This window comes from Periplaneta americana, chromosome 9, assembly GCF_040183065.1.
Source record: "Periplaneta americana isolate PAMFEO1 chromosome 9, P.americana_PAMFEO1_priV1, whole genome shotgun sequence".
In the NCBI taxonomy this organism is placed as follows: domain Eukaryota; kingdom Metazoa; phylum Arthropoda; class Insecta; order Blattodea; family Blattidae; genus Periplaneta; species Periplaneta americana.
In genome coordinates, this window is record NC_091125.1 from 154,821,033 (window position 1) to 154,837,449 (window position 16,417).

At 36.4% G+C, this 16,417-nt stretch overlaps 1 protein-coding gene across 1 annotated transcript in view; it reads left to right on the plus strand.

Annotated features, from left to right (window-relative positions):
• LOC138706638 (protein wings apart-like) overlaps nucleotides 1-10,235 on the plus strand; it is a 43,538-nt gene extending 33,303 nt beyond the window's left edge. The window contains exons 10-14 of the mRNA XM_069836172.1: nucleotides 208-307; nucleotides 1,798-1,980; nucleotides 3,658-3,746; nucleotides 4,368-4,469; nucleotides 8,893-10,235. Coding sequence (XP_069692273.1) covers nucleotides 208-307; nucleotides 1,798-1,980; nucleotides 3,658-3,746; nucleotides 4,368-4,469; nucleotides 8,893-9,057 — 639 coding nt within the window. The 3' untranslated portion in view covers nucleotides 9,058-10,235. The remainder of the gene's footprint in view (nucleotides 1-207; nucleotides 308-1,797; nucleotides 1,981-3,657; nucleotides 3,747-4,367; nucleotides 4,470-8,892) is intronic.
• The last annotated feature ends 6,182 nt before the right edge of the window (nucleotides 10,236-16,417 follow it).

Below are 16,417 nucleotides of genomic sequence, written 5' to 3' on the forward strand. Positions count from 1 at the left end.
GGAAGAAGAAATTTTAAAGCATTTAGTTTTGGGAGTTTGATAAATTACATATGAGATGTAAAATGAGGAAATGCCATTTCTGGTTATATTTTATTACATAATCCAAAGTATGAGTACCTTTTTTTATTACAGTTCGTCATCCATTCTTCTTTCCCTCACATAGTTGTACCTCGTATGTTTTATGACTATTTTGTGTATGTGTTGCAGGCACTGATATTACTGATCAATCTTGTTGAACATAGCAAAGCGAACAGGAAGTTACTTTATGAAGCTAAAGCACCTGCAGATCCAGAGAGCATTTTTCTGCGTAAGTACTGTATATTCTGTGGTTCCTTCAGTAACAGGACTACATGAGTTAGTAATTCTTTTATTCATAGCATGGACTGTACCAAATAATTACAGTATATTAATTTTATTTCGTAGATATGTGACATTAATATCATCCTTTAATTTCTGTTACGAATTTGTCCCCTTTTTTTTTTTTTCCATTCTTGCGAGAATTGTGTAGCTGTATTAGACATTCAGAAGGGTTGGAAGGGGAGGTCTCTGAGCATGTGGGCTCCATGATACAATACATTGCTACAGCTGAAGACAAAGGGGATTGCTATTCTTTTGTTATGGTGATAAATCTCTACTTACTTTGAGGAACCAAACACATGTCTCGAATTTATACACAAATATGCCCACTGCAATCTTAAAATAGTAAATTCTATATGTTTGGTACAGTATATAAATAAATATGCATTGTTATGGGAACATATGTTGAAATGCAAAACTAATTTCGCATCCAGTTGCATTATTTGATGCCAGGACCGTATGATACGTAAGTAGGCCACCAGTACAGCTCAGTTGGCTGTGGCACTTGCCTGCTGATCTGAAATTGAGCTCGGACGCGGGTTCGATCCCTGCTTGGACTGATTACCTGGTTGGGTTTTTTCCAAGGTTTTCCCCAACCGTAAGGCGAATGCCAGGTAATCTGTGACAAATCCTCGGCCTCATCTCACCAAATACCATCTCGCTCTCATCAATCCCATCGACGCTAAATAACCTAGTAGTTAATATAGCGTTGTTAAATAACCAACTAAAAAAAAAAAAAGATATACATAAATGTTCATAACATTACAGAGTTTGTGTGCACTCAAAGTTGGGTTTCTGGCATCTTGTCAGCCCACTTGAGGTGTGTGAAAATAAAGGAGAAAATTGAAATGGTGTCGGGTGTAGTTCCTGGGTAGCTCAGTTGGTAGAGCATTGATGTGCTAAGCCAAAGGTCCCGGGATCGATTCCTGGCCCCAGAACAATTTTTCCCTTGAAATTATTCATGTTTAGAATAGTTTGTAATAAACACAATATGCAGTACCGGGTACTTGAAATGTGATGTACAAGAGCATTTTTTATGTAATTAGCTTCTTCCTTCACATGTCTGTCATAGTTTTTCTCATAAACTTAATCCAGTTGCTGCAAGTCAACTCTCATCTGCTTTGTGGCTTGTTCATACTTTATTGCCATAGTCAAGCAAAGATTTTACATACTCTTAGGCTGATGTTTTTCTGCACTTGTGATATGCTTTGAGAGCCCCATTTACCATATCTGTAACTTGAACAAATTGTAGATTTTTAAGGTCATCCCACCTATCCAAATATAGCTAAGGTACTGAAAGGGACAGACATAATCGATTTCGAAAAAAATTCCATTTGGTGCTGTTTTATGGCTGTGAATATTTGTGGTAACATTGTAGTAGATGGAAATGTTCTCGTGATAAAGTACTTAGAATAACTTTCAGTTATTTCTTATTAACAGAAGATGAAAAATCTGCAGTGGAAGCCCTAATTAGCCTGTTTTACCAGCAAGAGGAGCTTGCTAGGGTCGAAGAGGTGAAGACAGATGCCATCCTTGATGGCAAGAAAGATACTGAGGTACCTGAAGCAGAATCAGCACAACCAAAATCTCACGAGGAGTTTATAGAAGAGACTGTTGCGAAATGTAAGCTGCGAATGTTTTTATATACCATTTAATATTTTGAAAGTAAGGCACACTGTGAATTGAAGGAGGGTAAAGATGGAAAGAATTTTGTAGTCATATTTCCATTTCCCCTTCATCATTGTCCCGTCATTTTTCCATTATTCATCATCATAACCATCATCCTTGCTATAATGATGGATCCATCTATACGGCCCATTATGGGTAACTTTGTAGATGAAAAAGTGATCTAGAGATTCAAACATGAATCCTAAAGAAGATGGTTGGATCAAGATGATATCAAGTACTTGACATGTATATATGCATTTGGGTATATACATGTGTGCTTTCAGTATGCCAGCACCATGGCAATTCATGAATTTTCTTAAACCATTGACATACCCTCTTTTAATGGTGTTAAATTTCAACCCATGCACAACTAACATTGTGTAAACAGTATTCTTTATTGTTTTGCCTCGACGCTAAATAACCTCGTAGTTGATACAGCGTCGTTAAATAATCAAATAAAAAAAAATTATTTTGCCTGTCTAGACGAGATGTTAATTTCTTGTACTGATTTCTTTATTGATTTGGAGGACTCATTGAGTGCCTGATATTGCATTTTCTTGAAACATCCTATGCAGAACCCATTTCACAAAGTTTATTTATGAAGTCACAGAAAATATCAGAATGTAGTAGAATTGAGTAGAAAATTTTTCACGAAACTTTTGTTTCACTGATACTGAATAATTACCATCATCTTGAAATCAAAGCCCACTAAACTCTTTCTTCTCTTGTCATCACATCAATCCACTTGTCAAGATTCCTTTTCTCACATTGATCACATCTATCTATATGGAGGGCTGATCAAGTTACCTTGGTAGAATTGTAAACTTTCTATTGGTTGTTTCACAGATCATTTCACTCTCAGCAAAGTATGGAGAGACTTGATACACATGGGTACATAAATACTGTAACTTTTATTTCAAACAATAATGTAACTTTATTGTTACAACAATAATCACTTTCTATAATTTAATTTAAACACTCCTGTCAACAATGGGATTTCCACTCCACACCGCAACACAGTATTCGTTATTGCTCTCCACAGACGACAATGACAATTCACTTGGATTATCGAGAACAACAATGTACTGCTAATCTTAACTAATGTTCACAAAGCACTATTTACAAAACAGAACTGTCAGTTCTCAGTTCGTTGACTTGGCTAGTTCCTCTAGCTCATTCACTCAAGTTCACAGTATATCGAACCCAAGGCTTCTAGAGACAGTCCACTGCACTCGAATTCAGGACTTCAGGGACAGTCCACTGCACTTGAACTCAAGTCTTCCAACTGCGTTGCTTCCGCCTGGACACTGCTCAAGTTCACTCGCGTGTCGAACCCTAGACTGCTGGTTCACAAGCTGAACTCACTGTCCAATACTACAACAACTGCTGTCAGCTCACTTGCGTCTTCTATTTATTAGTTAAGCCATAGTTTCGAGAAATTACGATTTCGAGTGTCTTCCACCTGTTTCTGCACGATTCTGTTCGGAAGGTTTTGTCTCCCCCCCCCCCCTTCACCTCGCACAGCGAAGCAGCCACGGGTTCGACATTTGTGAAATGTTCAGTATATTACAGCACATGCAAAAGAAATCTCGTTACTGTATATTAGAGATGTAATTGTTGCATGCTCTCTAGTGTTGCAGAAAGCTGGACGAAATATGGAGCATACACTCATAGGGGCGTATGTGGGGCTACTGTTGGGGTACCTAATTATGGATAATAAGGTGAGACAGTTTCAAATTTCTGTTCCTTTGCTTTGTCCGTGCATGTTTAGTTTATTTAAGCTGATATAACTTCAATTTCAAATAATACTGGTTCCCATACTAGTTTACGTACTTCCAAGAAATTTGTAAATTTCGAATTTTCGGACTGAAATGGTTTAGTAATCCACTTGTTGATAAGCAAGTGTTCAGTAAATCTATTTTCTTGTTTTCAGTCATCTAGAAAAATGATCCTTTATGGATTATTAATAAGAAAGAACACTAGTTTTTCTTTTTGTCATGTCCACAATCTTCATAATACATGTTTGCTTGAAATCATGTGTGTATACATTCTTCCTCTCCGTTAGCATCTAGACGTGACTGGAGAGAATGTCAAAATATGCATTTTATTGAAATCCGCAATTTTTTCCCTTGTTTCTAATTTCTTTCCAAACGATACTTAATGAACTGAAAAAAAGTTTACTCATTTATCAATCTTTTTCTTTTTATAAAAAAAAACTTAATTACCAATCTAAATGTCAAAAGAAATAGCGTGATATGATGACAGATTAAGATGTTGACTAAATTAGATTGATTGAAAGGAATGTGTTGCACTCAGATTGATTCTAACATGTTATGTGACAGGAGTATGAGCTGCAAGTGCGACAATGTCTGCCAGAAAAGAACTTCAAGTTGATGGTGATGGTCCTGCAGAAAGTCTACAATTTCATGCATCTTACAGCTTCTGTGAGTGTTGTTATGTATTGAGATACTCATGCAATATATTACAGTTCCTTTATGTACTTTATCAGGAAAACTTGAATCTGTTAGGAATAGCCTCAGGGTTAGAAGTACAGTATGTATACTAACTGGCTCGCAGCAGAAGTGGCAAGTAGAACGCGGGGACTCGAGTTGTGTTGATATCAGTGCAGGTATTGAGTCAGTGACCTTGGCCACATTGAATGGTGGACGGAGACATCATAACAATGATTCAGGAGACGTAATATTCCTACGTTCAAACCAGGCATTTCTCTTCATTGCCAGGTCGAATACTGTCACTTGTTTCATTGCGGAGCCAGTTAGTATACGCACTGTAGAAGGATAAACTGAAAGAGGATAAATACCGTGATGAAGGCAGTAGTGACGATTATAATAATGGTGATGACAACACAACATAACTCTTCATACATACACATCATACACAGTGTGGCCTGCCGAAGTGATGTGCAACTTGAAAATAGGTCACAGTCCTGCCATCTATCCGCAATATGCGGAAATTGAATCACGCAAGTGAAGTGAGTAGACACACACATACACACACTCTTTAATGTCTGTCATAACGAAAAATACCTAAGTGTAGATAATGGGAAATGTGCACTAGTTATCTTTCAATAGATTGTACTATGATCCTTAATGTGAAAACAATGTATGTTTGATCAAAATACCTCCTTATTGCAGAAAATAATAGATTTTACTTGTTCTTTTTCTGAGGCATTTGAAAGCAGATGCGATATTATAGAATTACGTTTCTCTATATTTTATAGGCAGGCAGTCATTGTTCAGGATATGCTTGCTTCCTCATTGCAATGTTGGCTGCATTGTGATAGTCCATTTTTGTCATATCTGATTCTAAAACTGTGGTTGATGAAGGTTCAGCAAAGAGTAGTCCGATTATCTACAAGATGTAACCTCATTTTTTTCATTTCATTATTTTGAATAATCATATTTAATAACTTTCTAGGTCTATTCCCATATATTTTTACTAGAACAAGCCATATAACAATAACACTACCACTAGCATTACCTTTATACAGTGAGGCTTTTTGAGGGCCTACTGGAATGTGTGCTGCCATGTTTTAAGCAATTATACTTCCCTTTATTTGTGTGATGCCATGGCATCATTGTCCAAAGTCTACTGAATCTTCCAAATGGTTTCCTCTTGGGTATCACCAAGCTTTTCTCAAAATGTTATGCAGTATCACTGCCCAATTTTCTCAATCATTTTGCAGCGTATGAAAATCCAGTGGGCGTTCTCTACATACTCACTCACAGGCTGTTGTCATAGACGTTTACTTTTAAATCTACTTCTATCGTCTGTAGCTGCATTTAGATTGGCAACAGGCCATGATTGTTTGGCCAAACACCTGCATAGAATTGGAATATATCAGTCCCCTAACTGCCCATTGTGCAACTCAAACCAAGAAATGGATTCGGAAGACCTCAAAATCTGTGCTTCAGTGGCTGCCCATGATAATATCTTCAAAAATATTGGAGTGCAAGAGGTCAAATGACTTTATTGTCAAACGCCTGGCATTAGAAAACAACAACGACTTTTAAATCTTAAAAGAATTTGTAAATTAGGTAACATGATGAACAAACTACTGGATAAGTTCATCAAGATGATGTCACGCCTCAGATGAAACCATGAGAGAACTTGGAAGTCTCAAAAGAATCTTTCGTCGCCAAGTTTCTCAGACTAACACCAACTTAAGGGAAAAGTATACAGATGCTATATGCCAAGAGGTTGTAGGTATTAGTAAGCAAATCACTCTATACTTTATGTAATAAGAAAGTAAAATTGAGGTTACTGTGAAAGAAAGTTTTACCTAGTGTAGTAATTATGTTAAATTCTTTATAATATCAGGTTTATGTATAAGTTCGTAGCATTTTTGTTTATCACAACACTGCATTGTTAGGAGATTGTTTATTGTTTGTAATTTGTTATTTAGAGTGTTGTGCTTATAAATAAATCTTGAATTTTGCGGATTTTAAGAAAGTTTGTGCTACCTTTGGGCTAAAGAAGATGGAGCATCATATGGAGAAAAACGAATACTTCCGACATATTCTTCTGTTTGAGTTTAATACAGAAGTAGGGGCAGTGGAGGTGGCTCTAAACATTTGTGCTATGTACTGGGAGAATGCCATAGGAGAAAGCAAGAAAATGCTTCTGTCATTTCAACACACAACACACACCACTACGAAATGCTTCCCAGGAATGTAACCATAACTGGTGACAATTATTACCAACAATTCAGATGCATTGCGGCCACAATTGAAGAAAAACAACTGGGAAGACTGCATCAAATGCTGTTGCAACATGATAATGTACATCTGCACTCCGCTAACATGACAAGCTTGGTTGGGAGATTATTTCACATCTCCCATATTCTTCTGATCTTACATCTTTTCTGTTCTTTATCCAACAGTCGTCAAGAAACTCCTTTGATAACGAAGATGCTTTACAAACTTGTGTTGACGATTTCTTTAACTCCAAACCGGCAGGTTTCTTCAATTGCAGAATCGAGAAACTTCCTCAGTATTGGCAAAGAGTCATAGATAATGTTGTTGTTGTTGTTTTCTAATGCCAGGCGTTTGACAATAAAATCATTTGACCTCTTGCACTCCAATATTTTTCAAAAATATTATCATGGTCAGCCACTGAAGCACAGAGAAAATGGCAAGTTGTAGCCAATTTAAGTGAACACCATATTTTAACGTTTTGGTGGCTACTTCATTCACACACAACCCCCAGAATGTCTGGAGGACCACACCTGCTGTTGGTCGACGGGTCCATTGGACCTAGGTGGGAGATGTTGATCACCAGCTTTCCCTCCTTAAGCCACTGGAGGACGATTTTAGTGCCATAGCAGGTCAGCACTAGGAGCAGAAAAGTGTGTGCGTGCGCGCGCGCGCGATTTAACAATGAAGTCATCATCCTTCTTGCTTCCCAATATTTTGATGGAAGGTCCACAAATGTCGTAAGAGTTTCACAATTAGCCAGGTGCTCCATCTCCATGTCCTCTTCTCTGGTGCACAGTAAGCATTTAGGTGAATTCAGTACTCCAATACGATGGAGGTGTTTACTGAGGCAATCATGACCAGTAATCAATCTAAACATGGCCACGACAGATTTTCGAGGTAGATCAGGAATTAGTTTTGGATCTTTGAATGATTCTTTGCATTTTGAATTTTGATGTTTTGCCTGTTCGCTGTAACTTATTCTTTTTATGACTCGCTTTATTGATTCATATGGGAACTTGAAATTTATTTTTAAGTTTATATAAGTTCCTTTCTTTGCTAACATATCTGCTTTCTCGTTACCGTTCAGTCCGCAGTGGGCCGGGATCCATTGGAAGACCACTTTTTTATTTAGCATTTGAATTTGTTTTACCATGCAATGAACCGGGCGCGTCCCCAGTTGGCGGATTGGGGAATGCCTCTCAGAAATGAGTGGTAGGAGAGAAATGAAATATCTCCCGCGGACCAACAGGTAATTATCTATGCTAGCCTGTCATGGCATAGAGATGCGTCCCACAGGAGGCAGAGGTGGGAACGGTCGGTGGACTCAAGTAAGCCCTCCCAGCTAGGTCCGAAGGACCCGCTGACCAAAGACAGGTGTGGTCCTCCTTTCATATAGGGGGTTGAGAAAGGACAGTACAACCGCCAACTCTTAAAAACATGGTGTCCTTCAAGAAAATGGTTCAAATCAGCTCATTAAAATGAATTTCAAAATTGTGAAAGAAATGAATGAAACAGACAAGATAGAAATAGCATATCTGGATTTATGGAACAGAAAAGTAGAAAGAGGAGAAAGGAAAGTGAAATGAGCCCCTAGGCCTCGAATGCTCTAATGCCGTCGGGGTCGAAGAAAGTAAGAGTTCAGTCAGAGGACTGGATAGGAAAGGGTAAAGAGGGAATTAGGTATTGAATAGAGGAAAATTATACCAAATTCAGTCATTAACTCATCAAGCTGACCAGTGCTAATTGATGAGTAGCCCCTCCCTTTAGTTCAGCTTGTAAAATTATGCTTACTAACAGCTGCACCACGGGAAGGTAGGGATGGGACATTGGGTATTTGTCCAGGTTGGTTCCTTAAAGCCTTCAATGGGAAGGATTAATGGCTCTCCCCCCTGTATCCGACAGATACCCTTTTGCAGCCGTTATGGATAATGTAGGAAAAAATATTACTGATTAATTTCTGTCTTTTATTCATCAAAAAATTTTTGTCACAAGAAAAAAAAAAACTACGAACTTTTACATCAACACATTATTATGTATAATGAGACAGGATGTGTTCTTAGTGTTAAGTTTGTGTAGCTGGACCATAATTTCCTGTGCAGTGGTAATGTGGAAAGTCCTCTATGGATCACACTGTTGTCTTCTGTTGCAGGCTGTGGGCAGCAGTCGTGGCATAGCCCAGACCGAGCGTGTGATCAACTACCTCGAGCAGTCAGACATGCGAGCTGCGGCCCACGAATTAGCCATCATGGATGTTGTTAATGTGACCCAGGAACAATCGTCGATCATGTCTGTGCTCGATGACAGCATTTCCTAGTGGGTACAGCTGTAGCCAGATTGTGGGATCAAACTGCGAGAACCATGGTTTGCAGTCAGTTTCTAGTGTTTGCTCACAAATCACACCGGGCCTGTCGAGGGACAAGTAGCAGCCGAATGCTGGCCAGCCAGCGAGACTCTTTGTGTCCAAACATTTTAATTTGACTACACTACTACATTCAAACAGAATTGGTAGATCATGACGGCACCTTGGGTGCAAGTTACATTCTCAGGGCTTGAAAAATAGTGACATGTTTTAAGAGACGATGTAAATTTAGTAGCCTTAAGGAAGAGTGACAGATTGGATATAGAGAAGACGAATGTGTATTATTTTAGCTTTGAAACAATTTTTCCTCGTTTTTCATTCGTTAGCAGAGGATTTTTCACAAGTGAAAGGATTTTTAGTAAGAGTAGGCTGGCACCCAGATTTTTCAAGCCCTGTGTGCGCTCTGTATGTAGTTGTTTTATCTTCGTCTGATAAATTCATATCACTAAAGAAGTTGGTCTCACATTTGGTTGCAAGAGGCACTGTTACTGGTTTTATATACGTAAAATTATTTTTAATTTATATTTACAGTGTGTTGTGTAATAATTTATAAAGTTGGTACACTTGACTTAAATTCAGCTTTGGATGGACGTACTTTGTTCTAAAAGAACTTAAGGTTTATATCGTAGTCTTCCTACCGTGCCCTGTGTATGGTCTGTCCCTTGTGAGATAATATAGTTACGGAAATGTGGTTTTCTTAAGATTTCCACTCTCATTGTGCATTTCCTCTGTACTTCATATAAGATACACATTGCAGGAATGCTAGGATAGTTCATATACATTATATGTCTTGGTATAGGCATTGTTTTATTTCTGAAAATTACAGTAACTTCATTATATGACAGCAAAGTAATTTGCGAATTGTACACTCATTGGAGGACGATAATTGTTAGCAATTTATATGTGAAATAAATGAAATATCTGTTCCTCCATTACAGTATTTACGCAATTATAATATGTACCTCTTGATAAAATGTTGCCTTTAAAACTGGGATATGTGTTATATTTTCACGCAAACCTAGACTCGAAACTCGAACATATTTAAATGAATTTTCTATTTATGCTGTAAGATATGACGGGAAACTGCTGATGGAAACAGCAGTTGTGGGTGGTTGTTTTCTCGGTATTTTGTTCTCTTTTCATTCATAATTTTATGTCTATTTTTGTTAATCATTATTAATACGGATGGCTTTATTCATAGCAGTGAATTAAAATTTTTAAAGCACTTTCTCCATGACAACCAACACATTAACAATAAAAAAAATCCATACATTCGTTCATTTATACCTTCTTCACAAACAACATATTACAAAGAAAAGGCCTACAGATTAGAATTAAAATTAGATACAGTAATGGATAAAATATTGTATAGCACACGACAGTAAACAGATTTTATAGAAATTATCACCCTTGGCTTCACCTTAGACATTAAACTTCCCAATCACAGATAAAATCTAATTTTACTCTCTTATACTATAAATTACCATTAAATACAATGATGATTTAATGACACTTGTTTTTTTATTCTGAGATTTTATGTATACAACTTTTAACGATTGCATGTCTGTAAATAAACAAAAAGAATTTATCAACAATCACTGATGAAAAAGTGGCATGCCATTAGTCATTGTGAATCAGTGTTCAGAGTAAGAACAAGTGTTTCACAAGTTCACTATTTTGTGTGTGTTAATGTTTGTTAGTGACAAAATGGACATGAAGTTCAGGAAATCTTATGATGTAAAGTGATACCGCAGTCTAATACATATAGTCACGAAGCTTGAGGTGATTTTTTGCATTTCTCGTGATTCAGTGCTCCAAGCGGTTAGCAACTAAGAGTACTAAGAAAAATAGACTGTGCCGTATTTCCCATTGTTGTGAAGAAAATGAAAAGTTGTGTAAACTGTGAAATGTTCGTTATCGGTTGTAATAAATGTTAATGGCTAAAATACAATAATTGGAATAATAATATGGGACACGGAGGAGATGTTTGTAGTGCTGTAAATTATAAGAAAAAGAGGCCAGAGTTATCCTTCTTCCGAAAGATCCAGCAAGGTGAGTTTATAAAACATATGATATACTTCATGAAAATAATAAATAAACCCTATGTATTTAATATTTCAATTATAGAAGGAAGGTGTTAATTTTTCCAAAAGAACACAATAATGAAAGTACAATACATTTTGTCGTCTGCTAGGGAAGGGGTCTGTGATGAGGCGATCATAGCGATCCTAGTGGCTTGCTACTAGCAAGTTCAACTGTCAATGGATGCATATTCCCTATGTGTTTAGCTTCGTGACTGTATGTACTAGACTGATACTGTATACCGAAAAATATGCCAATAGGGATACTGTAAGAGTTTCAGATGTATAAGAGTGCAGTGTTAGATTATGGTGGAAGCATAAGTCAGCATTATTCACATGTAAAGCAAACAAAAAAAAGGTTATCTGAGCTAAAAAACGGGCGACTTTCTGAAGATGACAACCAAGTTTAGGACTTCGTATAAAATGGGAAAATAGCGAACTTATAAGAGAAAAGGCCAGTAAGGTAGCTAGGACTTTAAACATACTGAGGTAGAAGTTCAAGACTGTAGTGAGTGGCTTAATCACTTTATGGAATGCATCGACCTATCCCTAAGATGTTGAACCACTATGTCAGAAACTCCCAGCGAATTTTCAAGAAAAATTTATAAAATATCAACAATATGTTACCATGTTCTGGAAATGAGACAGTTTTCAGATAGGACAGATCTGCATTGCCTATATGGCTGGACATGGCAAGCAACTGCACTATTGAAGAACGAAGGGCAAAAGAAGTTCCCATTAATAACTGGTGGTGAAAAGAAATGAATAACTGTTATGCAGATGGTCACAAACTTCCACCATTTTTATTTTAAAGAGGATAACATCGCCAAAGACCTCGGCAAATTCATGCTCAAAAGCAGAGTTGGAGGTAATGGTGGAGTGGATTGAATTTGTTTGGAGTTGTCGACCAGGGGCACTGCTGAACTTGCCATCACTGCTCTGTCTTGACACATTTCAGGGATACTTAACTGGAAAGATAAAGAAAAAGCTACAGAGCCTCAATACCGAACTAGTGGTAATTCTATGTGAAATGACATCAATTCTACAGCTCCTGGATTTAAGTGTAAATAAACCCATTAAAGAGAAAGTCCAGCTAAAGATAAGGATGTCTTTACAACCAGTTTGATATCATTTTAATTTTTTTTATTGTGTTTTTTTTTTTATTACTATTATTATTGTAGGCTAAAAAATTGGGGTGCGTATTATATTTGTGTAAATATGGTATACATTAAAAAAACAGCAGTCAGTTCAATTGTATTTCATGTACCAGTGTATAACTTCCTAATGAGGCATTTTCAGTGTTACATAATCAAAACATTTTAAACGCTTCATTTTGCAGTGTTGGTTAGCATTGGTAATAGATTCTCGTGTTTGCAGTCCAGCTTGTGTGTTCTTATTTTATATCCAATTTGTGCATGCTTGTTCAAAACATTCATGTCTTTGATGAAATGATGACTTCCAAGGTTTTCGTTTATTTTATTTCATTATTTATGTTGTTTCAGACACAATACTTAATATAGATACATCCCTTTCCTTATTGTATGTTCAGTGTAAGTTTTCTTTTGATATCAGAAAAGCTACATTAGCACAATCTGGCCTGTGAACCTCTTAAAAACAGTATCACTGCATTAATGCATAATCTATAGCAAATATCGGTAAATGAGACTTGAAAATATGATTTATTTAATGCAGGAAGAGACTAAAACAGAGGAGTGAGGAAAGTAATTATCAGACTTTCACAGTTTTCTCAGGTTTTGTTCTAGTGTGTGTCGTTTCTCAAATACCAGGTAAAGTTACAAATTATTGTTGAATATCTTTTCAATAAAATATTTTTTTCTTGCTATCTTCTCTTGTCTTTACTTCCTTTCAGGCTTCAGATTACATTGATATTACTTTATGGAGAATTTTTTCTTCATTTATTCAGGCCTACATACTTTGTAGCAAATAAATAATTCATTTATTCAGTTTTCTGCCCAAGACAGGTCTTTCACTGCAAACCCAGCATTCTCCAATCTTTCCTATTTTCTGCCTTCCTCTTAGTCTCTGCATATGATCCATATATCTTAATGTCTATCATCTGATATCTTCTTTTGTCGCGAACTTTTCTTCCGTTCACCATTCCTTCCAGTGCAACCTTCAGTAGGCAGTTTTTTCTTAGCCAATGACCCTACCAAATAAATAATTATACTGAATTAATTTTAAAGAAACAATGAAAGTTATATTCAAAATAACTTTGCCTTATTTGAAATGCAGCCTTCTAGTGTGTTTATAAAAGAACTGTTTTCAAAACATGGAGGAGTGATAGTTGGAGGAAGGAAGAATAAATTCTTAGTGGCATCATCACTATAAGTGAAAGAAAAAATAAATTCTCACTGACATCATCACTATAAGTGAAACTAGTGGAACACGCAGGAAACAAATCATGCATTAAAAGTGCAGAAATGTTTAATGCATATGACCTTGAAATTTACATTATTTAATGCCATACACAAAATGTTTATACTGTATATAATTGATAGCTACTTTTCTTTTCTCTCTTCACCAATGTATAATATCTGATCAGCTACTGTACTGAATACATTTATGAGAACTTCATTGAGGCATAGTCATTCTTTGCTATGCAGAATCAATTGAAGGAAATAATTTTTTAAAATTAATAATGCATCATAATACACTGTATCTGGTGGAATTATTCCCAATAATAAATGTAAAGGTTTCTCAACCTAATAATGCTAGAATAACGGGATTTTGATTCTCTGTTGGAGAAACTCGCTAAGTTTCAGTGCATTCTACATGTATGCCTTTGGTGGTCCGACAAATATCAATGGAACCTGCTCTTCCATTCCATCTCTATGGTAACTTCTGACTGGATTTGAGTAATGTGGTAGGGCCCTATTTTGATGAAAAATATAATGTCTTTATGTTATCAGATTGCATAATTTCGTAGTTTATTTAGATAATTGTCCATGTGAGATGTGACTTCCACAAAGAAGAATGACTCAATCACAGAATTCGATATCAGGGCACACCATATATTCAGTTTCGGGTTGTTGCACTTGTGTTCCATTACCACATGTGGGTTTTCACTCCCCCAAATTCTAATAGAGATATGACAGTTCACTTTATCACAAGTCTGAAAGGTGACTTCATCAGAGAATGAAACACGATTGAGAAATGCATTAGCATCTATCCAAGATAGCATTTCCGTCCCTGTTCAGTCACCTGACATCCAAGCCAAGGTTACCTGGTTGAGGTATTTTCCGGGCTTTTCCCTCAACCCAATACGAGCAAATGCTGGGTAACTTTCGGTGCTGGACCCCGGACTCATTTCACCGGCATTATCACCTTCATTTCATTCAGACGCTAAATAACCTAGATGTTGATACAGCGTCGTAAAATAACCCAATAAAGTAATATTTTGCAATTCATTTTTAATTTTCAGCGAAGTCTATATTGTATCTTGAGAGTATTTATTTCAGTCACTGACTTCACAGCATATGTTTAAGGTGCTACACCTTTACATTACATATTTAAAATACGTATGAATGTTTTCGTTGGTCTACGCCAACATCATCAGATACGAAGTACATTTCAGCAATATCAATGCTCTCTACATAATATCTACAAATACAAAACATACGAGTATTTAGTGGCATGCAAAATGAGATATATTAAAAACCAACATTGCTGTGATACACATTGACATTCTATATGACTGCCTTGATTGTCACTTACTTAAAATACACGTATAGATTACAAAAAATATTGATTTACATATATATACTGGGTGTTCATTTCAAAGTGTGTCATGACGTCACTGTTGATGAGTCAGAGATTTGAAGCGAGTTACAACTTTTGTGTCAGAGAAGTTGCCTATTAATCAAAGCGTTCAATCTGAACTTGAGAACGTGTACGGTACCGGTATAACTTGAACGTCGTAGCAACAGATGGCGGTCTGTACAGTCTGTGTGCTACCATAACCTCTTTCGAATTATGTTTTGTGCGGCCAAGTCGTACGCAGGGTATTTGTTATCATCGGTTGCGTATGGTAACATTCCACAACACAAATCAAATGCTCCGTGTCCATGTTGACCGTCGAAGTTAATGTCAACAAAACATAAGTAATCGTCTTAACCCTCTCCTCATATCCCGACAGTAAGAAAAAACTCATCTCAATACATGTTTCGAAGCAGTTCATATTCCTTCCACTACCGGCGTTACCGTATGTATCGGTAAGTACTCTTCTGAATGAACGCCGTACTTGCTAGGCAACTTCTCTGGCACATAAGTAATACACCTCTGCGGAAATGTAGGAAGATTGAATTCTCTAGGTTCATCGACTAGCCACATGACGGCATACAGTGAGCCATGACACACTTTGAACTGAACACCCAGTATAAATGCAAGTCTTCACATATGAGATAATAAAATGACATGATTTAAAAGTGATAAAAATAATAAAATATAATTACAGTAATTACATTTATTATATTCCTATGTAATTACTGTAATTTTGCAACTCTTCACATTCATAATACTTTTTATCTTAGTTTTATATTTTATTATTTTTATCACTTTTAAATCATGTCATTTTATTATCTCATATGTGAAGACTTGCACTTATATACATATGTAAATCAATATTTTTTGTAATCTATACGTGTATTTTAAGTAAGTGACAATCAAGCCAGTCATATAGAATGTCAATGTGTATCACAGCAATGTTGGTTTTTAATATGTCTCATTTTGCATGCCACTAAATACTCGTATGTTTTGTATTTGTAGATATTATGTAGAGAGCACTGATACTGCTGAAATGTACTTCGTATCTGATGTTGGCGTAGACCAACGAAAACGTTCATACGTCTTTTAAATATGTAATGTAAAGGTGTAGCACCTTAAACATATGCTGTGAAGTCAGTGACTGAAATAAATACTCTTAAGATCCAATAAAGTAAAGTAAGTCCATGCAAATGCACCAACATGTATGTAGCAATTATTTCCTGATTAGTAAAACTTGGAGAGCTCTAACAAAGCATTAAAATAATCCTCACTCTAGCATTATTAGGTTAAATATTACAGTTCTTAATGTTACTAATTCTACCAGGCACAATGTGCATAGAATCAGTAATGCCAAAGAAGAAAATACACCACACACATGGCATAGCCCCAGTTACGCTATACACTAGACAACACTTGAAGAGTAAGAGGGGAAAACCTCTTACCCCAAAACA